Genomic DNA, 24,949 nt, shown 5'->3' with positions numbered 1-24,949 from the left:
TTCAAGGCATAATATAGATTCTAAGTTATCACTCTTCTATAAGATTCATCATGATCTGGTTGCTATCCCAATCGTTGATTACCTGACCCCATAGTCGAACTAACCGACGCATACAGTTTAATTGTTTTATATTGTGATGGTCAAACTGTGCGGTGGCTACAAATGTCAGAAAATTAAAAAGCAGCCACTCAGCGACAGTAAGCTTGTCTACCTGACCCCAATGACCTGTTATTATGTTCGCTATGGCCATTCCATTCCCTAAGTTATACTTATAGGTTAATTATTGCAACCACTGACTATTACAAGTTTTCTTATTTTCCGAGAACAGTGTACCATTGGAACCAACTTCCCCCCAGTGTCACCCACCTCCCTACCCTAGAGCAGTTTATTTCTGCAATTTCCAGCCTAGAACATGTCTCGCCCTATAGTTAATCCTGCAATCTCAAGTTTTAATATTTTTATATCACTAAATTTATTTTTACTTTCTTCACTCTTAATTTTTTATCCCTATTTTCTTTCTCTTCTTGATTTTGACGCACAAAACATCTTCGTTTCTGCAAGGGGTTTGACGTCAACGGCAGATAGATCTATATAGTTGTCATGTGACCTTGACAAGATTTGCTCTATATATGATAACGAGTATATGCCTTTTAAGTTGTGAATCTATTCATTTTCATAGCTCTTTGGATTAATGTTATAGGTGAATCATGATTAAACCTTATTTGATATTTCATTTTTAAATGTAAATATTAACAGAAAATATCTGGGAAAATGAAGTCTGTATACCCTAGACAACCCCTGACAGTATTGTCAAGAGGTGCCTAATCAGATTCTATCTCTAGGTACAGATTAGTCGAACTAATCCGACGTATACAGTTTGTTTTATATTGTGATGGTCAAACTGTAGCGTTGGCTGCAAAAGTCAGAAATTAAAAAGCAGCTACTCAGCGACAGTAAGCTTGTCTACAGTCAGATAAGTACTCCTAGATATTTCCATGAATTTCAATTATATCACTTCAAGCTTTGGCAGTTTGTCAAATGTGTGGATATTTAATTAAAAACATGCTATTTCTTTCACAACTTAACTCTTACTGAAATATGGATCGAAAAACTGTGCGAATCCAACCCTGTTTAAACATTCCGGGTACGAATCAGTCATGAAAATTATCTTTGCTATTTACATGAAACTTCAAGACAACAAATGTAAAAAAATGTTTATTTCATTAAAAGATTTCAGAATGTTACTTACACCAGTAGCAAAGGCCTTTCTTTTATTTATGTGACGTCCAAGAACCATTTTCCATCCCTGCTCTTCTCAAAAAATGATTGTAGAGTAACTTCCCTTGCATGAGGCAAATTGAAAAAAAAAAAGAACAAAATGCACGAAAACGAAATACTTACACTTATTTCTCCAAAAATAAGCCATCAAATATTACAGTTACTTCAAGATGGATACTTTGGGATATGCGGTGGCAAGACCAAAATTACAGATTTAAATACAAGGTGATAAAATTGAATATGTTGCATATTTTCGCGATATTGATTCTTCAAAGCAATTGCTTGAAAGTCTAATGTCCTCCTGAGGTAAAGTTTGACATTGAATGAGTATTTTAATTCAGTCAGGGTCCATCCTAGCCCAACTCATTTTGTATTAAGGGCTCCTTGATATATAGTCCTCCACACACAACCCACTTAGGCAAGTTAGGGATGGAGTTCCCAGGTATCGCGGTACTTACGGTTGGAACCTACATGTAGTATTTGACACTTAATGCTGTATGCATCCTGGTTCCTTCCGTGGATTCCTGTGTACATTTCTTGAATAAACAAAAAATATCTACTGTTTCTACATGGGGTGTCACTTAATTAAGTTTATCAGATCTGATGACAGGTGGCTTGATGAAAATAATGTGTACATAATTATTGTTCACATGTTGTTGAGTTAGACGAGAGTCAGGTTAATTTTTAATTATTTAATATTAAATTTATTTTCGATTAGAATCAGTTTCCTGATAAAATTGTTATGATTCTGGTGACTGAACCGATCGCATATTTTTTTGACCGCAAGCATGTCAAGGTCAAAATGACGCACCAGAACGGTTCGCGAAATTAGGTGACAGTGCAGGAAATGCGACGGTCCGCGTTAACGTGGACAGGTAAACGGTAAGATTAATTCAAACATACAGATATAAACTGTCTCTCTGTCATGTCTGTTATCTTTTAAAAGTTGGATGCCAGCAATTTGCTGTTGGACTCTTCGTTCTCACAAGACTGGAATCCAGGAGCCCTGTTTATAAATTCCTGTAGAAAGCTCTAAACAATTCATTACATAAAAAGTAAAATGGTACAGGAGAACACATTGAGCACTGTTAATAAGAAAATCACAGTGAAATTTAAGCCACAAGAAGTGAAATACCTACCAACTGGTTTTAGCAAATATCCAAATATCCAATAACTTTTGAAAAGGCTGGGTAGTGATATTATATATACCCAATTCAGATTTCCAATACCCAATTCAGACAAAAAATGATAGGTAAATACCCAATTGCACCAAAAGCTTAAATCTGGAGCCCAGTGTCTGGAAAGTTCATTCCAAATACAATCGTCAAACTTATGTCCTAACTGTTATGAAAAAACTTCCATTTTGTTGGTAAAACACTTTAAACTCCATGTATGTCAGCATGTTTTTTGCTTACACCTTCAAATTCTACCTCGTAAATCTATGACAGTGTATCGATTGGTTTATGTTTAAACCTCACCCGCTTGATGTGTATGTAAAACTATCACTCATGAAGTTTAGATTATGTCGATTTCCACCAGTTTTGATCCTGACTTCTTGAGACATAGAGGCAGATATATGGTAAATGTCAGTCTGTGAGATATCGGTTTGAAGTTGCAGCAAAAAAAAAAATGAGACTAGGTCCACCCGGCCTTTCATCCATAGTATAGCATATAGGTGTCCTATAAAAATTAATAGGCAGTCACAAGCTTGAATAATTAAGTTGAGCACTGAGCGAGACCATGATGCAGTTGTTTTTACTTTGCCTATATTTAAGAAATAAAAATATTCTTTTCAGAGTTCATGCCATGACAAAATAGGATCAGCAAAAAATTTTCAGATCATATATCTTGTCGTTTATTTAATTTGCATGAACTCCAAAAAAAGTTAATTTGTTTCTTATATTCACAATATATTATTATATTACAAACAAGGCAGTCTGAAAGACAGCTAAATCACCCGCCACTGCTATGGATAGTGAAAGGGTAAATCTTTGACCTTAAGCTGTGACCTTGACCTTGAACTGACATGGCTGACTTATGAATTCTGCACAATGTCTTGATGAGGTGTCATTTGACCCAAGTTTCATGAAAATCCTTCAAGGGGTTTAGGAGATTCAGAGCTCAAACCTTTGACCTTGAGTTGTGACCTTTACCTTGAGTTGACATGGCTGACTTATGAGTTCTTGATGAGGTGATCATTTGACCCAAGTTTGATAAAATCCTTCAAGGGGTTTAGGAGATACAGAGTGGACACAAAATGGAAGGCTCAAACCTTTGACCCTAAGTTATGACCTTGACCTTGAGCTGGCATGGCTGACTCATAAGTTCTGCACATTGGTTTGATGAGGTGATCATTTGACCCAAATTTTATAAAATTCCTTCAAGGGCTTTAGGAGATATAGAGCGGACACGAAATAGAAGGCTCAAACATTTGACCTTGAGTTGTGACCTTGACCTTGAGCTGGCATGGCTGACTCATGAGTTCTGCACATCGCCTTGATGAGATGATCATTTGACCCAAGTTTCATATGAATCCTTCAAGGTAATTAGGACATACAGAGCAGACACAAAATGGAAGGCTCAAACCGTTAACCCTCAGTTGTGACCTTGACCTTTAACTGGCATGGCTGACTCATAAGTTCTGCACATCGCCTTGATGAGGTGATCATTTGACCCAAGTTTGATGAAAATCCTTCAAGGGGTGTAGGAGATATAGAGCGGACACAAAATGGAAGGCTCAAACCTTTCACTCTAAGTTGTGACCTTGACCTTGAGCCAGCATGGCTGACTCATGGGTTCTGCACATTGTCTTGATGAGGTGATCATTTGACCCAAGTTTCATGAAAATCCTTCAAGGGGTTCAGCAGATATGGAGTGGACACGAAAGTGTTACAGAATACAGACGGACAGAAGGACGGACAGAGACCATTCCTATAACCCCCCCACCATTTGTGGCGGGGGATTAATTAAATGCATTTTATTGCATTAAACATTAAAAGTAGGTTCCCGGCCATACTGTTCACCAAACAGAACAACTGTGATGTTATCTAAGGAACGTTCTCCTTGACTATATGCTGACGTCGTCAAGACATTTAATTTATTTCATTTATTAGCTCATCTGATTTTTTGAAAAAAAATGATGAGTTATTGTCATCACTTGAGCGGTTGTCGGCGTCGGCGTCGGCGTCCGCGTCGGCGTTGCCTGGTTAAGTTTTATGTTTAGGTCAGCTTTTCTCCTAAACTATCAAAGCTATTGCTTTGAAACTTGGAATACTTGTTCACCATCATAAGCTGACCCTGTTTAGCAAGAAACATAACTCCATCTTGCTTTTTGCAAGATTTATGGCCCCTTTTGTACTTAGAAAATATCAGATTTCTTGGTTAAGTTTTATGTTTAGGTCAACTTTTCTCCTAAACTATCAAAGCTATTGCTTTGAAACTTGGAATACTTGTTCACCATCATAAGCTGACCCTGTACATCAAGAAACATAACTCCATCTTGCTTTTTGCAAGATTTATTGCCCCTTTTGGACTTAGAAAATCAGTTTTCTTGGTTAAGTTTTATGTTTAGGTCAGCTTTAATCCTAAACTATCAAAGCTATTGCTTTAAAACTTGCAACACTTGTTCACCATCATAAGTTGACCCTGTACAGCAAGAAACATAACTCCGTCCTGCTTTTTGCAAGATTTATGGCCCCTTTTGGACTTAGAAAATATCAGATTTCTTGGTTAAGTTTTATGTTTAGGTGACCTTTTTCTCTTAAACTATCAAAGCTATTGCTTTGAAACTTGCAACACTTGTTCACCATCATAAGCTGACCCTGTACAGCAAGCAACATAACTCCATCCTGCTTTTTGCAATAATTATTGCCCCTTTTGGACTTAGAAAATCATTTTCTTGGTTGAGTATTATGTTTAAGTCAACTTTTCTCATAAACTATCAAAGCTATTGCTTTAAAACTTGCAACAGTTTTTCACTATCATAACTGGACACTGTACATCAAGAAACATAACTCTATCCTGCTTTTTGCAAGAATGATGGCCCTTTTTAGACTTAGAAAATCATGGGTAGGACAATATTTCTATTACACTAAAAAAAATCAGATGAGCGTCAGCACCCGCAAGGCGGTGCTCTTGTTTATCTTTGTTGTTCAGTTTGAAAGATTTAGTGTTATTAAGAATTAAGGTCCAAGTTATTTACAGTACTGTTGTGTGAGACTTAAATAGATTTTGAATGAAAATATGAGTAACTTACAAATGTATATTGTTTAAAGAATTTTTGGAAACATGTTTTCAATTTTGTAGCTGCACAACATTGACAGCTCAGAATCCAGGAAACTGTGACAGATTCAAAGTAGTGATTCCATTTGCAGGACAGACAATTACATGTAAGTTTTTAATTGGATATTGATCTTTTTTTACGTCCGTCTGGACAAAGTGGATGTAGTGTGGAATCAATGCTGAGCATTTAGAACTACAGTGACAGTGACCTTGAGACTGAAAATACTAAATAGTTTCCAGACTAACTTTAAGTAAGTTATAAAGAATGACAACTCCAGCTTTCAAAGTTCATACAATGGATAAGTACCTCTAGAGGTAGATTCCCTTTGATTTTAGGATAGTTGCTCAGATGTCAAAGTCACAGGGACCTGACTTGATATCTGGATTTGTTTTTTTCATTTCCTGGCACTTAAGTCACAAAATATAACAGCTATGACTTTCAAACTTTCCTTGATGACTTAGCACTTGTTGAAGAGGATCCTATTGTTTTATAGATCAGTAGGTCAAAGGCCAAGGCCAATGTAATCAGGAAACTGAAAATGATTTTCAGACTGTCAGCCATAAAGTGTAATAGCTAAGGCTTTCAAACTTTAAATAATGACTAAGTATCATTATAGATTTTTGGATCAGTGTCTCAAATGTCAAGGTCACAGTGAGGTTTATGAGCATTTAAGTCATACAGCTTTCAGACTTTACACTAAGTACCATTTCAGGAAAATTCCTATTGATTTTTGAGCCAGTGGCTTACCAAGCTCACAGGAATATCCCCCACCTAACCCACCCTGTCTCTTCCCACAATTTTTGTTATTTTCAATTTGCATCTTGATATCTCTCATCCACATCTTGCACATCCACTCAGAAGATAGTCGACTTTCATTTTAAGGACTTTGTTAGTAGCACTACAGTATTGTTGTCAACCTGAATTTTATTGATGCTAGGTGCTTCTTCACAAGCTAAATGCACATGATTGCAGCCCACCCCACTGATCTCAATAGATAGTGCAGATCTATGGATGGGAGGCCATGAGTTTGATTCTTGGATGAGGCATATGTTCTTTGTGACAACTTGATAAAAGACATTGTGTCAGAGTACATTTTCTGAATAATGTGGAGAACTTGGCAGTTACTTGCAGAAAACAGGTTAGAACTGGTACAAAATCCAGGAACACTTTAGGTGAACTTCACACTGTTACATGACTGATTTTATACTTTTGAAGTGTGGTGAAACCCAAAAGGAACAAACAAGCACATGATTGCTGAGAGAGCACTGGTAGACTATATTATATGAACTGCACCATGAGAAAACCAACATAGTGGTTTTGCGACCAGCATGGATCCAGACCAGCCTGCGCATCCGTGCAATCTGGTCAGGATCCATACTGTTCGCTAACAGTTTCTCTAATTACAATCATGACAATAGGCTTCTAAAGCGAAAGCATGGATCCTGAACAGACTGCGCATCATGCAGGCTGGTCTGGATCCATGCTGGTCGCAAAGCCACTATGTTGGTATTCTCATGGCATGGCTCATATGTTTTGTATACATGTACTGAAGAGTAGGTGATGTTCTCAGAAGTTGAATTTCTACCAGTATTGGCGTACTGAGTGTCATGCAGATTTAAAACAGACAGAATAATTTTAAGCGGCATTGTCTGCCAAAATATACTTTGAAATTACTAAATTTTGTGTATAAAAATTCCTGGTTTTGCCTAAAACAGCTGTTTTGTTGGAATATGAATTCATGGATTTTCACTTATTAAATTAAAAGAAAGGGAACTTTAATTTTTCTTTGGGATTTAATTCAGTGGATTGATGAAACCCAGGGTTTCACAAAAAATAGTCCCTCAAAAAAAGTAAGAATTTCATGGTAAGCTGCTACTAGGAGCATTTAATTCTTTAGAACTGAATATTATTATTGGTGTTTACTATGAAATCGCTACATGAAAGTGACAACAATCAAACAAGTCTATAGTATAGAAGTGTACCTTTTTTTAACAAGTAATGATATACATTTCTTGTTTCAGGGGAGGTGCTATTTGACTGTAACTATCCGGAAAGTCCACCAGATTTTATATTTGGATCAGAAGATCTTGACTTTTTCCCTGATATATACAGTTTAAAGGTTTTTGGATTTTGAATATGTTTCTTAGGTGTACATGGTGTATGTACTTGTATATTTGAATAAAGTTACTCTTTATTGTTGGGCATTTTTTTTAGTAGAATGTATGAAATGGGAAATAATTTTGTAAACAGTGCTTGTACTCATATGACATTTATTTCAGAAAGTACATGTACAAAGGCCACCGGCCCGTACATAATATGCGACATACATAATATAATACATGTATACATCATTACAATTGTGTCATCTAGCTGACATATAATGTGCACAAGGCATGATGCAAGATATTTGAACACAGAATCACATAAATCAAGGTCACAAATATCAAATAAGATTTTCTCTGCTTCATTGCATAATATATATACATTGCCAAGTTTCTAACAACAGTTTTGTTTCTGCTAGACATCAAAATATTAAACTTGTGTATATTTGGTTCCTCATAGTATTTTGCTTCAATATATTTTTGTCTGATATCAAGAATATGAATACATGTATATGTAATTTGACTTTTCTTAACTGGAGCTTAGATTTTGGAACACATTTTATATTTTTGAGTAACAGATAATTAAAACAACTCAGTGTAAACAGTTACACATTAAACTTAGATATAACAATTTCAGATGTAAGGAAACTTTATACGGAATAATTCTGATTTCCTGAAATATTTTGAAGAACCTATAAAAACATACATCTGTATGCAGGCCATTCAGTTTCATGAGATAACATGTTACTAGTATTGTAATAATACTGCTTTAAGGAAAAATAGTTCTTGTTACTTTTTTTACAGAGTTTAGTGGAATGGGATTACAAAGACCCAAGTTGTTTGGGAAGAGTTATAGAAGAACTACTTTATCAATACAGGAAATATCAGGTATCAGATTTCAAATTTCTATAATGAACTTGTCCATCTTTCAATTTGGACAGTACCATTAACCCTTAAAAGGGGTGCATACCAAAAAGATATTGACTGAATGGCAAACATTGCAGATCATGATTAGACTGTACAGATGTGCAGGCTGATCATGATCTATACTGGTCGCAAAGGCAGAATCAATCATGTCCAGTATGATAAGGGTTAATGGCAGAAATTACATTTCAGAAATTCATAAATATTTATTTTGGAACTTACTTGTCACCCCAAGAGTTTTGGGGGAGACATGCTATGTTGGTTCAGGGTGTCTGTCTGTCTGTTATAATTTGTGTCCTCTCAGTATCTTTTAAATCTCTGTTACTTGGCACAATAATTTGTTAAACAAAATAAGACAACAAAAATGTTGTTTCAGGGGCAGATAACTGCTTTTCAGTACTAATAACCTATGACTTTTATTGCATATGTTTGTTTCTTAGATGATTATCCTTTAATATCCAAAGTTTGAAGAAATTCAGAGACTTTCTGTTATCGGGAAAAATTTCGCCCATCTTATATACAGAGGCTCAACCTTTAATATTTTATCTTTGAAGTTTGAGATCCATTGATTTATGTCTGCTTGAAATAGTCGATATGAATGAAACCACATTTCACACAAATTTTACTCCAAACAGACTGTAAATTATTTCACAGTAGCTGTTTTGGCCCAAATCACAAAGTTTCATGGCCACAAACATATGACTTTACAGTATTGAGTTAGTCATAATAGTGACCTACTTTATTTCAAATTGTCAGCAGTAGCTGAGGATTTGTATTACTTGCTAGCGTCCTACAACCGGACACTTTTGTAATATTTTTCATGATAACTCGGGGAAATAGATATATCCAGTGGTTGAAATTTCACGTGAACAAAGCTAGGTTCTCCTCCCAAATGAAGAGCTATTTTGTTTACTTCTAAAATTAGGTCAAGTACTTTTTCGAGGCCCAAACGAAGGGCCACCGAATCACGTTTTAATGTCTAACAGTACCATGTTTCCGGACAATATATGGAGAGCGAGTTGTCACTTTATTGATTTTCAATTTACGTTTGGTATTGAATTCAGCTTTACTTTCAACCAAGGGAAAGTAGTTGTAGTCATAGAATTGTACGAATTACCTCTCTTGAATCGATAATTTGATCTATCTCTCCCAACTGAATCTTTTAAAATTCCATTTTTTGAAGTAGATATTTTGATATGAAAATGTGCTTCAGGGTGTATTAAAATCATGCACTGAATTATCAAAGCTGTATTCCCCCGGTTTAAGTGTTTACTAAACGTCTTGTCTGCTTACCTCAAATTTGCATTGGGCCTTTAGATTTATGGCAGGACCTCACGGAAATACTGCACATGCGCATCACGCCACTTCCAACTTCCCCCGACATGTAAACATGCTTCGTGAATGCAGACTGAATGAAATGTTGCATTTATTGTAAAATACTTAAATTTAACCTTTGTAACTTCGCTGTGTTGTTGAAAATCAAGCGTCCATTTGATCATGAACAGATGAGCAAGTTTAAAGACCAAAATAAAGCATTTACGGGACTGTCCTGTTCGGTGGTCGTCCGGATTTGGTGGTCGCTAGCCAGTATGGTATCAAAATATTAACTGTTACAGCTGTGAAAGACTGTTTATTCACAACTGCTACCATGTTGTTATTAACAAAGTAAGCCACTAGGGCATCTGTGTTCTCTGACTTGGAATCACTTGCCTCTTACCTCTGTTGGTTTGATTCCTGCTTTTGTTTTATATGAGGAAGTTGTTCAGTTTGCTTGGTTCAAACTTGATGCCATACTGTACTTGAAATATCTTCGGGGACAGTTTGGGTCATCTCCTACCATTACAAGCTTAAAGTCATCATATTAAATAGTATTGTGTTGAACTGACATAAAACTTACTGTAAAAGCACATATTTTTGCTGGGTCAGAAGTTCACGAATTTGAAATTTTGAGTATGTTTAAGAGGTTTGATATTCGCGAAATTGTAAAAATGGTATCATACTTGAATTTGAATTATACTAATGGTGAATATTTACACGAGGATTAATTTTCGCGAGATGTAGGGCCTCGGGGATATAGCAAAGAATTAAACCCTTTGGAAAATTTCTGCTTTTACAGTAACCAGAAAAGTACCTAACGTGTGGGTATGGGATCAGACATAAATGACATGACAATGTTGCCTCTTTATTAGACACATTGTACAAGTATTGAGATTAACAAAGTAAGCACAAGGGTTTGGGTAATGCCGCCCCATGTGGTTCTGGGACGATCTGTGTATGAAAAGAATTGGAACCACTGTCTTACCCTTGCATGATCATAAGAGGCAACTAATAGGGTCTTAACACTTGGTTTTGCTGTAACTCTGTGATTCCAGCATGTATGCAAATTTTGATTCCATACCTCATGTTTTTATTTCGATGTAAATGAGATGTGAAATCAAAATTTGTAGTCCTGTTTGGCGCCATATAACCTACTGTGTTGGTGCGCCGTAAAACCCAAATCAACTCAAATCAACATGGGTAATGCCAAGCTAAAAGGATTTCTACTGTTTACTGAATGATTTTAATTTGAGATTATTTTGTAGAGTTAATTTTTCTCAGATTCTGACAAACACATGGTGATTGTATTTTGGTCTGTTTAATACTCCTATGTTATAAATGAGATGCACTATACTATAATGTTATAGGGTTGATTGGGTACTTCAAATTTTTGCTATTTTGAGGTGGTGGCAAAATAGGTCCAATTATAGACAAGGAAAAGCATAAACTGATGTACGATGCCAATACTGAGAAGATACCGGACTGAAAGGAGTCAGTGTAATTAACCTTTACCCTGCTAAATTTCTTAAATAGACTGGTCCATCATTCGATTTGGGCAATAACATTTATTATTCAAAGGGGTGTTTGCTGAAAATTTACTGACTGAATAGCGAGCAGTGCAGACCTCGATCAGTCCGTGCAGGCTGATCGTGGTCTGCACGGGCCGCAAAGACAAAATCGCTTCCCGCCAGCAGGCTAAAGGTTTATAACCATGCATGTTTTTTTGTAGGAAAATATCATAAATGGGACACATCGTCTAAAGTTTGAGTACAGTTCATTGGTTGAGGATACAGATATAAAGTCAGAAGATGTGGAAATACATGTTTCAAGGACAGAGGTATTATATAGAGCCATCTAACTTTTCCCTCCCTTTTTTACATGTACTAAGTGTATGAAAATGGCTCAAGTAATATTTTAACAGAAAAAAGATTGTATAGCTCATCAAAATTTAAGTACATACTGTTGAAAATTTACTCATTTGTATAGTATTGTACAGTATTGTACCAATGCAGTTAGAGTTCTAATGATAAAATTGCAATTATTTTGCAATGTCTGTATGTCTAGCTAGAAGATTTGCTGTGGACCTTACCACAGTCGCATTACGATGTTCATATTAACAGAAGCTTTAATAGAATGGTTGTGAAATTTAGGCATTTGATGTTCAGCATTAAATTTTGATTTTATGACTAAAAGAAAAAAATCAACAGTATTTTAGTTATTACAGTATAGATGCTTGAATGTGGCACTGAGAGACCTGAGTGGTTTAGGATGGTTTCAAATCAATTATCTCTCACTGATGTTGGTTCAAACCTTGCTTGGAGTTCAGAATTCTTCAAGTGAGGAAGCTATCCAGCTTTGTAGTTCTACCCAGGTGCCCATCTATGGTGAAATAATGCTTGGGTCTTCCTCCAACTTTAAAAGCTGGATATCAATGTAATCATATGGCAGAAATTGTGTTGTTTTGACATTAAACCTATCAAAAAGGTGAATGTGGCACTGTGACAGCAAAATGATAATTTGTATAGTCTAATGTGTGGGATATAAAAATGCTTTTTTGGACGACTTTGCTGACTCTGAAAATTCAGAAACAAGTACATAATAGGTGGGACAGACTTTAGTAACATATGTTAGTAAATGACATTGCTTAGTGTCTGTCAGATGAAGTTTTTCTACTTTAAAATTCTTATTTTTATCAGTATTTTATGTTACAGAACAGAATGGGGCCCATCAATTTTCTGATGAAACTCCATGTAGACTTTGGAAGAATACCAGCCTATATTGTGAAGGTAATCTTTGAAGAATTTCAGAAACTTTTTTTTTTCAACCTATCATCAAATTCATGAAGAAAATACCTATAATAAGTTTACATGATAAAAAATATCTAAAATTTATTTAAATAGTAATTTGAAGACATTTCTTGATAGTTTATCTTAAAGTGCCCATCCAAGTCATTTGATAAGATTAACACTTTTGGTCTTTTACAGTGTTAACATTTAAAACTAGTTTATTGAGATATGAATTCAAAAAACTGACATCAAGATTTTCCAGTAAGACCACTTGGCATTATTGCCATTTAAACATGAAAAGTTCAATTTGACTGTTGAAAAATATGAACACTTTCAGGTTTATATTAAGTTACTTGCTCTAGTTTGAAATCCTGGAAACAGTCTCCGATGTAGTTTTTTTAAACTGTATTCAAAGATTTTTCTCTATGTTAATAGAGAAATACCATGTAAAGTATTTAATAACTGCCGAAAAAGTTTAAGGATTTGCGTTTAAACAAGTGAATGACTTATTTTTACACATTCACAGAGATAGATAAATTCAGCTCGTAATTATACGCCCATATCGTCTGTCCGTCGGTTAGCAATTTCATGTCCGCTCTATAACTCTTGAACCCCTTGAAGGATTTCAAAGAAACAAATGTTCACCACATCGGGGCAATGTGCAGAGCTCATTTTCTGGATGGCTCGCTTCAAGGTCAAGGTCACACTTGGGGGTCAAAAGTCATACGAGTGTGTTTTGTGTCCGCTCTGTAACCTTTGACCCCCTTGAAGGATTTCTTGAAGGATTGTAAAGAAATTGATTGCATGCAGAGCGCATGTTCTGGATGTCTTGCTTCAAGGTCAAGGTCACACTTAGGGGTCAAATGTCATTGCTCTGTAACTCTTGAACGCCTTGAAGGATTTTGAAGAAACTTGACACAAATGTTCACTACATGGAGACGATGTGCAGAGCGCATGTAATGGATGGCTAGCTACAAGGTCAGGGTCATACTTAGGGGTCAAAGGTCATACTACTGTTTGCAGATCAAATTGCCCCTTCAATTTTTTTGAAATCGATAGAGTTACACGTTGACGTCATACAAACGGTGAAGCTGGAACTATTTTTGGAGTAATCCTGACAGGTTAACCCTGCCCCATCCATAGGCATTCATTGAATGCGTCCTTGACGTAACACAAAGCGCGTGCTCTGACTCTATCTTTGAAATCGACGTTCTTGCGTATACATTGTAAAGTACAAAAAGGTGATAATGGATATGTTGTTTTAAAAGTAGAATATAGAATATTTCAGCTATGTTAAAATGGAAACAGCGTTTTTTGTTTGTTATGACAAATATTATCGACGAAATTTCCAACCATGCAAGGTATATAAGGTTTTATAGATTTAGGTGTCATTGAACCTTCAAGCTACGCAACACTTGTAGATCTAATTGTCATATCCATAAAACTGATTAATTTGTTATTCAAATTTCTGCAGAGAGTCTTCCGTAGCTCTAAGTCCATTATAGATCTAGTTTTTTTATTTAATTTTTTGGTGGAGTTTACGTATATGTGAATTTATCTACTATATATTTGAAGTCGTTTAAACACTATTCCAGTTATTACAAACAGGCAGTAGTTGATAAGCCTTGTCCTCGTTCATGGAAAGAACCAGTTATAGATTCACATAAGTCAAAATAATTCGAAGTAGTTTAGTTTGTTTTATATTTGTGACGGTCAATCTAAAAGGACCAAAATAATTGAGGATAAATCACAGTACACCGTCATGTAAAGTAATTGGTTTTATCGCTTGCACATATGTGTAAAGCTAATTGTGTTAAGTACATACATAGGTTTAAATCTCAAGAAATTTAGTATTTTGGGGAATTATGACAATTTTTACATATTATTAAATCAATGAGGAATTGAATCCCCCTTTTGATACAGTCATGTAAGTTTTATTTGAATTTATCTCATATTCGCAACAAAATCAGCATTTTTAAAAACCCAAATCGGCAGCCATGACAATTTCTTTCAAGTGGAGAAAATAACTCATAACTGTTTCTTAGGATCGAGTCATATTAGTAAAACTAAGACTGACACATATATATTCTGTAAGAAATTACCAACTTTTTTCAATTAAAGAGGCATGGTTGGTTCCGGGAATCAAACTTATGCCCTTTAATCAATGATGAGCGAATCCAACAACTTGACCACGCGTCAGTTGCGTTTTATAATTATTATGAAAGCTAAACACGAGATACATTATTTAAAAGAAAAGTCTGCAGCAAAAGGTACTGAAATTTAGGCAGAAAAATGCCTGTAATGTATATAAGAGTGTCTTTTTTTCACATCCTAAATGAAGTGTGCATTGTGCAAGATTCATTTAAATTTTAAATGAAGATTAGTACATCTGTTACATTCTGGTTAAACTCCCATTCCAACAGTATTTAAATCAGCATTTTATCTTGTAAAATTTTCGGTAATGCAGCCAATGTAAACAAGTTCATTCAATTTACTCGTATCATAAAAAATACTTTAACAATGCGGAGTTACCTGTGTATAGACAAGGTCCAAAAATAGCTTCAGCATCGCTGCTTTTGTGACGTAAAGGTAAAAGTCTATCGATTTAAAAAAAGGCGAAAGGGCAATTTGATCTGCAAACAGTAGTACCTTTGGGCGTATATTGCTCCGCATTGCGGTGCTCTTGTTTAATTTTATATATTAAGGCTATGATTCTGTCATAAAAAACAACAACAGAGTAAGCAACAAGTAAAAAATACCTGTTAAAAAGTAGGTATAATACCTTTTGTTAGTAGATGTAAGCTAAATGAAACAAACAAAAACATAAATCATGTAACAGTGAAGGCAATGTCAATTTTTCTGGTATGGGACTTGTTGCAGCTGGACCCAGGAGAAGATGCTGCTCTGTTACTTGTATCATTTAACAGTCCTGAGGGTACAAGAATTACACCGCAGTTGTATTTGTCACCAAGAGTAGAGAGGTTGGTATCTTTTGAATCCAGTCAGATATATTTAACTTCCGATTTCTTTTGGAAAATTGATATCAGAAACTCAGGCAGTGCCAATTTATACAAATTAGTGCCAATTTGGAGGTGTGTTTAATGCAGACAAATTAGGTAGTTTTTACGGACAAAGCTTAAGTTAACAACAACTTCCAAGGCTAAGCAGCTAGTAGCAATATGTTTATTTCCATTAATTTTTGAAAAATATATTTTAATCACTTGTTTTTAAAGTAGATTGTTTCCAGTGTAGCAGTTATTTTATTAGCTCATCTGATTTTTTGAAAAAAAAAGATAAGTTATTGTCATCACTTGATCGGCGTCTGCGTCGGCATTGCCTGGTTAAGTTTTATGTTTAGGTCAGCTTTTCTCCTAAACTATCAAAAGCTATTGCATTAAAACTTGCAACACTTGTTCACCATCATTAGCTGACTCTGTACAGCAAGAAACATAACTCCATCCTGCTTTTTGCAAGAATTATGGCCCCTTTTGGACTTACAAAATATTAGATTTCTTGGTTAAATTTATGTTTAGGTCAACTTTTCTCCTAAACTATTAAAGCTATTGCTTTGAAACTTGCAACACTTGTTCTCCATCAAAAATTGACTCTGTACAGCAAGAAACATAACTCATCCTGCATTTTGCAAGAATTATTGCCCATTTGGACTTAGAAAACTTTAGATTTCTTGGTTTTTTGTTTAGGTCAGCTTTTCTCCTTAACGCTCAAAGCTATTGCTTTAACACTTGGAGCAGTTATTCGCCATTAAAAGCTGACACTGCACAGCAAGTACCCTAACTCTGCATTGCTTTTTGCAAGCATTATGGCCCCTTTTGGACTTAGAAAATCATGGGTAGGTCAATTTTTCTATTATACAGAGACAAAACAATCAGATGAGCGTCTGCACCCGCAAGGCAGTGCCCTTGTTTGTTTTGTTCTATCCTTGCAACAGCTACTGTCCTCAGTGAAGTTAGGGATGGAGCACAGACTTAGGCTGCACAACAGTGTAGGATCTCAGTTCTTGAAATTTGGTACTGAAAACCAGAGCACTCCCATGAACAGACTCAGTCAAATTTAGTCTGCTGTTATTTTGTTTTGCTGGGTTCTGTGCAAGCAAAGGGTCTTGTTGGATTTTAGTTTATTTTTTCAAGACAACCAAACTTTTTCAATCATTACAATAATAAAGACACAGTCCAGTGAATCAGTCAAATACTATTATAATTGTTCTCCTTTTCTAGTCGAAATCTTTTTACTTGCAAACAGTACAGCAAAGAATTTTAGTGAATGTTTAATAAAGCTTTGTAAAGAAAGGTCTATGTGTAAGTTATGAGCATCTTTGTAATATGTTCTTGTATAAAGGAAAGTTGTCTAGATGATATTTACAGAGAATGTTTTTTTTTTCCAGAGCACTTGGTGGATCAGCTAATCTGAGGATCCCAGGATTTCCTGTAGGCTCATGTCTCTCAGAATATGTTCCAGATGTTACACTTCTTCTTAAAAATAAGGTACTTTGGAACAACTTGTTACATTGTATTGCTAAGTGGACTGTTTGATTTTATTTGTGAACAAAAGGAGGAAGGGTGATCAATTTATGTACTGTGAAATCATTTCCTGGTTTTGGTCCAGAATATGTGGATTTTTATTTCCAACAAAATTGGAGTTTCCTTATTTATTGGGATTACATTTCATGGAATAACTCGACAACCATAAATTCATGACGTTAAGTCCTCCACAAATATTAATGATTTCATAGTATCTCGACCTGAGGTACAGAAGTGTTTTGAGGCATTGTTTTTCATATATATAATCCTTTATGAATCTAGTATTCTTTATAGCATCATTTGTACAAAGACATTCATACTTAAGCACTGTATGATGAGAAGATACACAGCACTCAAGTGTTGCATCTATACTTCCTTGGTTAAAAGATTGCATACTGTTTTTCATTTAAAAACTTTAATGTCCATCAGATAAATTAAAAATTATGATATTCTGACTTCATAAGGATGTGAGTCCTTTTAAAAATACAGGATTTCTAAAGGTTTAATTACAAAAACCATATGTAGCTTTTGCATAGTAATTAATCTTACAACTCGGTCGTAATATATGCTGTGTATGGTGTGCCGTTTATTGGGCATGCATGTTTCTGAGACATTCCTTATTCCTAGAGTCTTTTAATGTGGATAGTAATGTGTGATTTTACTGTGTAAATTTTTTTTTTCTTTAATCAGGTTGACCAGGTTGTTAAAAACTATGAAAAGAGAAAAGAGTACATAGCTGCATTTTTAAGTATGTTTGGAAGGTAAGAAATAATTGAAATAAGTCATGGGGTGAACCAAGATTATAGTTTGAAAATTATTCCTCAAAAAGCAATAGATGATGTAGATAATTTGCTGTAATTCTGTAACACTGCTCTTCTTCCAATTAAATATTACTCAATATCATTGATACTGTAAATTTCAAGCATAAGAACAACGTATATGAAAATTTGATTTATTTTTAGCTCACCTGTCACAAAGTGACAAGGTGAGCTTTTGTGATCGCGCAGCGTCCGTCGTCCGTCATCTGTCCGTGCGTGCGTGCGTAAACTTTTGCTTGTGACCACTCTAGAGGTCACATTTTTTATGGGATCTTTATGAAAGTTGGTCAGAATGTTCATCTTGATGATATCTAGGTCAAGTTCGAAACAGGGTCACGTGCCGTCAAAAACTAGGTCAGTAGGTCTAAAAATAGAAAAACCTTGTGACCTCTCTAGAGGCCATATATTTCACAAGATCTTCATGAAAATTGGTCAGAATGTTCACCTTGATGATATCTAGGTCAAGCTCGAAACTGGGTCACGTGCCATCAAAAACTAGGTCAGTAGGTCCAAAAATAGAAAAACCTTGTGACCTCTCTAGAGGCCATATATTTCAAAAGATCTAAATGAAAATTGGTTAGAACGTTCACCTTGATGATATCTAGGTCAAGTTCGAAACTGGGTCACGTGCCATCAAAAACTAGGTCAGTAGGTCAAATAATAGAAACCTAGTGACCTCTCTAAAGGCCATATTTTTCATGGGATCTGTATTAAAGTTGGTCTGAATGTTCATCTTGATGATATCTAGGTCAAGTTCGAAACTGGGTCACGTGCCATCAAAAACTAGGTCAGTAGGTCTAAAAATAGAAAAACCTTGTGACCTCTCTAGAGGCCATATATTTCACAAGATCTTCATGAAAATTGGTCAGAATGTTCACCTTGATGATATCTAGGTCAAGTTCGAAACTGGGTCACGTGCCATCAAAAAACTAGGTCAGTAGGTCTAAAAATAGAAAAACATTGTGACCTCTCTAGAGGCCATATATTTCAAAAGATTTAAATGAAAACTGGTTAGAACGTTCACCTTGATGATATCTAGGTCAAGTTCGAAACTGGGTCATGTGCCATCAAATACTAGGTCAGTAGGTCAAATAATAGAAAAACCTTGTAACCTCTCTAAAGGCCATATTTTTCATGGGATCTGTATGAAAATTGGTCAGAATGTTCATCTTGATGATATCTAGGTCAAGTTCGAAACTGGGTCACGTGCCGTCAAAAACTAGGTCAGTAGGTCATATAATAGAAAAACCTTGCGACCTCTTTAAAGGCCATATTTTTCATGGGATCTGTATGAAAGTTGGTCTGAATGTTCATCTTGGTGATATCTAGGTCAAGTTTGAAACTGGGTCACGTGCCTTCAAAAACTAGGTCAGTAGGTCTAAAAATAGAAAAACCTTGTGACCTTTCTAGAGGCCATATATTTCATGAGATCTTTATGAAAATTGGTCAGAATGTTCACCTTGATGATATCTAGGTCAAGTTTGAAAGTGGGTCACGTGCCTTTAAAAGCTAGGTCAGTAGGTCAAATAATAGAAAAACCTTGTGACCTCTCTAGAGGCCATATTTTTCATGGGATCTGTATGAAAGTTGGTCAGAATGTTCATCTTGATGATATCTAGGTCAAGTTCGAAAGTGGGTCATGTGCCCTCAAAAATTAGGTCAGTAGGTCAAATAATAGGAAAACCTTGTGACCTCTCTAGAGGCCATATTTTTCATGGGATCTGTATGAAAGTTGGTCTGAATGCTTATCTTTATGATATCTAGGTCAAGTCCGATCAGAGACATGTGCGTTCAAAAACTAGGTCAGTAGGTCTAAAAATAGAAAAACCTTGTGACCTCTCTAGAGGCCATACCCTTGAATGGATCTTCATGAAAATTGGTCAGAATGTTCACCTTGATGATATCTAGGTCAAGTTTGAAACTGGGTCACATGCCTTAAAAAACTAGGTCAGTAGGTCAAATAATAAAAAAACCTTGTGACCTCTCTAGAGGCCATACTTTTCATGGGATCTGTATGAAAGTTGGTCTAAATGTTCATCTTGATGATATGTAGGTCAAGTTTGAAACTGGGTCAACTGCGTTCAAAAACTAGGTCAGTAGGTCTAAAATTAGAAAAATCTTTTGACCTCTCTAGAGGCCATATTTATCAATGGATCTTCATGAAAATTGATCTGAATGTTCACCTTGATGATATCTAGGTCATTTTCGAAACTGGGTCATGTGCTGTCAAAAACTAGGCCAGTAGGTATAAAAATAGAAAAACCTTGTGACCTCTCTAGAGGCCATATTTTTCATGAGATCTTCATGAAAATTAGTGAGAATGTTCACCTTGATGATATCTAGGTAAAATTCAAAACAGGGTCACGTACCTTCGAAAACTAGGTCAATAGGTCAAATAGTAGAAAAACCTTGTGACCTCTCTAGAGACCATATTTTTCAATGGATCTTCATGAAAATTGGTCAGAATTTTTATCTTGATAATATCTAAATCAAGTTCAAAACTGGGTCACATGAGCTCAAAAACTAGGTCAGTAGGTCAAATAATAGAAAAAACGACATCATACTCAAAACTGGGTCATGTGGGAAGAGGTGAGCGATTCAGGTCCATCATGGTCCTCCTGTTTTTAACTTTCCATGGGCTAAAATTGACATGGAAATTTTGCTTTTAAATGAACAATTTCTGTCCATAAAATTACAACAGTTCAAGATACCCTCTATACTGAAAAATGTGTAGATAAAGTTGAATGGTAACTCAGATTGAGACAGAAAATTAAGTCGCACCATGAGAAAACCAACATAGTGCATTTGCGACCAGCATGGATCTAGACCAGCCTGCACAGATATATGCATTAGGCTTTGAAAGCGAACAGCATGGATCCTGAACAGACTGCACGGGTGCGCAGGCTGGTCTGGATCCATGCTGGTCGCAAATGCACTATGTTGGTTTTCTCATGGTGTGGCTCAAATGTCAGTTACTTTCAAAAAACCATCGACAGTGAAACAGTGATAGCTTAATGTTGCAAGGGAGGAGTAAAATATGCAAGTTCTTCTCGGTATCAAGTGAACTGAGCAGAAAAAATAGTGGACTGGATCACATGAATTGCTGAAAAGGGGCCTTGAAGTATGAGCTATAAGACAGCAGCTTACAGTAATACTAGTACAGACTTGGTAACTTTTGTCATGTCAACTGACCATTACTGTCATGCTATCCAAAGCCAACTTAACGTATCAGATCTGTATTGTGAGTCTTCTTACATGCTTCATATATTAACCTGTGCTTTTTCTTATAGGGTAGCTTGCCTGCTTAGCTCCCTGGGAAGAGTGTAGATCTAGTCGGATCTTGGGGTTGATCCCCAGACAAGGCATATGTTCTGTGACGATTTGATAAAAGACATTTAAATACATGTTTGTCATCATTTGTTCTCCACCTCTGATAATTCATGTGGGGAAGGTTGCAGTTACTTGTTTAGAACAAATTTGTACTGGTAAAGAATCCAGGAATACTGGTTAGGTTAACTGCCCGCCATTACATAACTGAAATACTGTTGAAAAATGGCGTTAAACCCAAAACAAAACAAATTTTCTAATAGGGAACATTGATTTAAGTTGGTGCCAAGCTTGATGGACACCCTTTATTTATTCGAAATTCGTATTTTTAGCCCACCATCATCAGATGGTGGGCTATTCAAATCACTCTGCGTCCGTGGTCCGTCGTCCTTCCGTCCGTCCGTCCGAGCCCACGAATGAACATTTGTTAGGTATAGAGAACAATAGGTAACGGTAAATTCTATTCATTCCGTAGTGTTTATTGGGTACTTTTTGTAGCATATTGGGTACTTTTTAACAAAAGAAATACCCAATAAAGGTCCATCTGTAGGAATGTCCGTCCGTCCGTCCGTCAGTCCGTCCGTCCGTTAACAATTTCTCGTTATCGCATCTCCTCAGAAACTACCGGGGGGATTTTAACCAAACTTTGTCAGAATGATGTATTGGTACCCTAGTTGTGTCCCCCTGAAAATCAGACTGGTTCAACAATTTTTTAGTGAGTTATGGCCCTTTGTTTATTTCTATAATTTACATAGATTTATATAGGGAAAAACTTTGAAAATCTTCTTGTCCAAAACCACAGAGCCTAGGGCTTTGATATTTGGTATGAAGCATCATCTAGTGGTCCTCTACCAAGATGATTCAAATTATTTCCTTGGGGTCTAATATGGCCCCGCCCCGGGGGTCACATGGTTTATATAGACTTATATAGGGAAAAACTTTGAAAAACCTCTTGTTCAAAACCACAGGGCCTAAGGCTTTGATATTTTGTATATGACATCATCTAGTGGTCTTCTACTAAGATTGTTCAAATTATTCCCCTAGGGTCAAATATGGCCCCGCCCTGGGGGGTCACATGGTTCATATAGACTTATATAGGGAAAAGATTTTAAAATCTTGTCAATAACCTACAACATTCAAATTTGGACCACATGTATGGTTTTGAGTGGCAAGATGAACCTTGACATGAGTTGACCTTGATTTTGACCTAGTGACCTACTTTCACATTTCTGTAGCTACTGCCTTCAAATTTGGACCACATGCATAGTTTTGTGCACTGAAACAAACTTTGACCTTGACAATGACCTAGTGACCTACTTTCACATTTTTGAAGATACAGGCTTCAAATTTGGACCACATGCATAGTTTCGTGTTCTGAAATGGAGTTTGACCTTGATTTTGACCTACTGACCTACTTTCACATTTCTCAAGCTACAGCCTTCAAATTTGGACCACATGCATAGTTTTGTGTACCGAAACAAACTTTGACCTTTACATTGACCTACTTTCACATTTTTGAAGGTACAGGCTTCAAATTTGGAACACATGCATAGTTCTGTGTTCCAAAATAAAATTTGACCTTGATTTTGACCTAGTGACCTACTTTCACATTTCTCGAGCTACAGCCTTCAAATTTGGACCACTTGCATAGTTTTGTGTACCGAAATGAACTTTGACCTTAAGATTGACCTAGTGGCCTACTTTCACATTTCTGTAGCTACAGGCTTCAAAATTTAGACCACATGCATAGGATTGTGTACCGAAACAAACTTAGACCTTGACATTGACCTAGTGACCTACTTTCACATTTTTGAAGGTACAGGCTTTAAATTTGGACCACATGCATAAATTTGTGTTCTGAAGTGTAATTTGACCTTGATTTTGACCTAGTGACCTACTTTCACATTTCGTCCTTGAAATTGATCTAGTGACCTACTTTCACATTTCTCAAGCTACAGCTTTCGAATTTGGACCACATGCACACTGTTGTGTACGGAAATGAAATTTGACCTTGAGCTAGTCAGTAAGTCTTGAAATTTGGAACACTCAAAAATGGCACATTGGTGGGCGCCAAGATCACTCTGTGATCTCTTGTATAAAGTCAATTTCTTGTTATTTTTACAGATCTGTACTGGAATATGATGCTGAAGGCTTCACTAAAATTTCATTTCTTTTTGAATGGCACGACTTCTTTTTTATTATCAGCAGTAAGTATTCAGGTATTCAGTACTAGATGTACTGTGAACATTTTCTTGTACTGTCAAAACTCTCGTCTTAAGTAAAGTTATTTTCTGCTATAATTTTGCATTCAAGGATGCGAAAGGAGAACTTACTTTTAGTTTGTTAGATTTGAATGACAAGCACCTTTCCATGATTTTCATAACATTGCCAATAACTGCCATATTTATATCATTTACAGTTGAATTACCAGCGTATTTTCCCAAGGATCAGCCATATTTAACATTCCAGTCAGTTTATCATGAAAATAAAGGGAAACCATACTTTGAGACCCATCAGGACGATTATCCCTACAGTCCCAGGTGGAGCGGACTTGAAATGGCAGACAGGACAAGGTAAAATTTTATGTCTTTTTATCAGGATATACTTCCAAACTTATTACGAGGATTATCTGTATAGTACGAGGTGAGGGTACTAGAAATAGTAGACAAGTGAATGTAGGCATCTGTTTATCAAAAGAAAATATAAAAAACTTAAAACTGAGGGAAAAAGGAAAACCTTACTTACCAGGTAGAAAAGGCAAGGTGAGTCAACTTATCACTATTGTCACAGGTGGAGTGGACTCAAAATGAGAGAAAGAGCACAGTTGACATATTTGTTTATTGGGAAATAAGGTTGATTCTTTCATCACAGTTGGAATTTACTTGAAGTTGTTTAGATGTCTTTTATGTCCCCTAGGTTACGTAATGGCTTTACCCCAGAATTTTTTTCAGCAGATAGGACAGTTTACCCATATAGTTTGCTCTCTTTTTTTGGCTCTCAGAAACTGGTTGAATGTTTCCTCAAAGTGACATGAAGCTATACTTCTTACTTGATTTAAAAGACCAGGTTTTCAAAATGTAGACATTATAACAAAGTACATCCTTAAACATAATCTCGTTTTTTTTTGGCAATTGCTTTTGGGTCTTTTTATAAATTGCATACTACTAATGATTTTGATTATGTCACCATTTTCTTGGTACAAACAATATTTTGAGGAGTGTACATAGTACAAATATGTCTGTTAATGTACCAGTAAGCTGTAACTTAACTTTGCCACTGGTTTTTATGTTTTCAGGACATTTATATTAGACAACATTGGTGCCTTCCAGAGACAGTCAGTGAATGTTTGTGTAACTTGAATGGAAATTAATGTGGACAATATAGCAGCTGTATGACAGTAGACAAGTGCAATACGAGTTCTGAATATTTTAATCTGACATTATAAAGTCAACAGTTTTATTGATATAACATTTTGTTTGTTATAGACTTTGGTGTATATAAAATCAAATGTTAATTGTATTTGTTGTAAATAGTTTCTACAGTCAGCGACTGTTGTTGTGAATAGTTAACCTTGACT

At 35.8% G+C, this 24,949-nt stretch overlaps 1 protein-coding gene across 1 annotated transcript; it reads left to right on the top strand.

The window, feature by feature from the left end:
• The first annotated feature begins 1,368 nt into the window (after window positions 1-1,368).
• LOC123525423 (BRISC and BRCA1-A complex member 2-like) lies at window positions 1,369-24,891 on the top strand. The gene is made up of 12 exons (XM_045304467.2): window positions 1,369-1,503; window positions 5,584-5,666; window positions 7,582-7,679; window positions 8,467-8,550; window positions 11,633-11,740; window positions 12,615-12,689; window positions 15,570-15,670; window positions 17,092-17,191; window positions 17,918-17,988; window positions 23,497-23,579; window positions 23,792-23,945; window positions 24,668-24,891. Exons 1-12 carry the CDS (start codon window positions 1,379-1,381, stop codon window positions 24,729-24,731), a joined length of 1,146 nt encoding a protein of 381 aa, XP_045160402.1. The 5' UTR covers window positions 1,369-1,378; the 3' UTR covers window positions 24,732-24,891.
• The last annotated feature ends 58 nt before the right edge of the window (window positions 24,892-24,949 follow it).

The sequence above is a fragment of the Mercenaria mercenaria genome, chromosome 1 (assembly GCF_021730395.1).
Source record: "Mercenaria mercenaria strain notata chromosome 1, MADL_Memer_1, whole genome shotgun sequence".
In the NCBI taxonomy this organism is placed as follows: Eukaryota; Metazoa; Mollusca; class Bivalvia; order Venerida; family Veneridae; genus Mercenaria; species Mercenaria mercenaria.
The sequence above is the reverse complement of the archived record's forward strand: the minus strand, read 5'-3'. Positions and strand labels throughout refer to the sequence as shown.

Excerpts from the sequence above, each read along its gene's own strand:
- LOC123525423 (XM_045304467.2), top strand. The coding sequence starts at position 1,379 with ATGCACGAAAACGAAATACTTACACTTATTTCTCCAAAAATAAGCCAT. Across the intron at positions 1,504-5,583 it reads ATTACAGATTTAAATACAAG|CTGCACAACATTGACAGCTC; the intron begins GTGATAAAATTG and ends TCAATTTTGTAG. Across the intron at positions 17,989-23,496 it reads TTTTTAAGTATGTTTGGAAG|ATCTGTACTGGAATATGATG; the intron begins GTAAGAAATAAT and ends TTATTTTTACAG.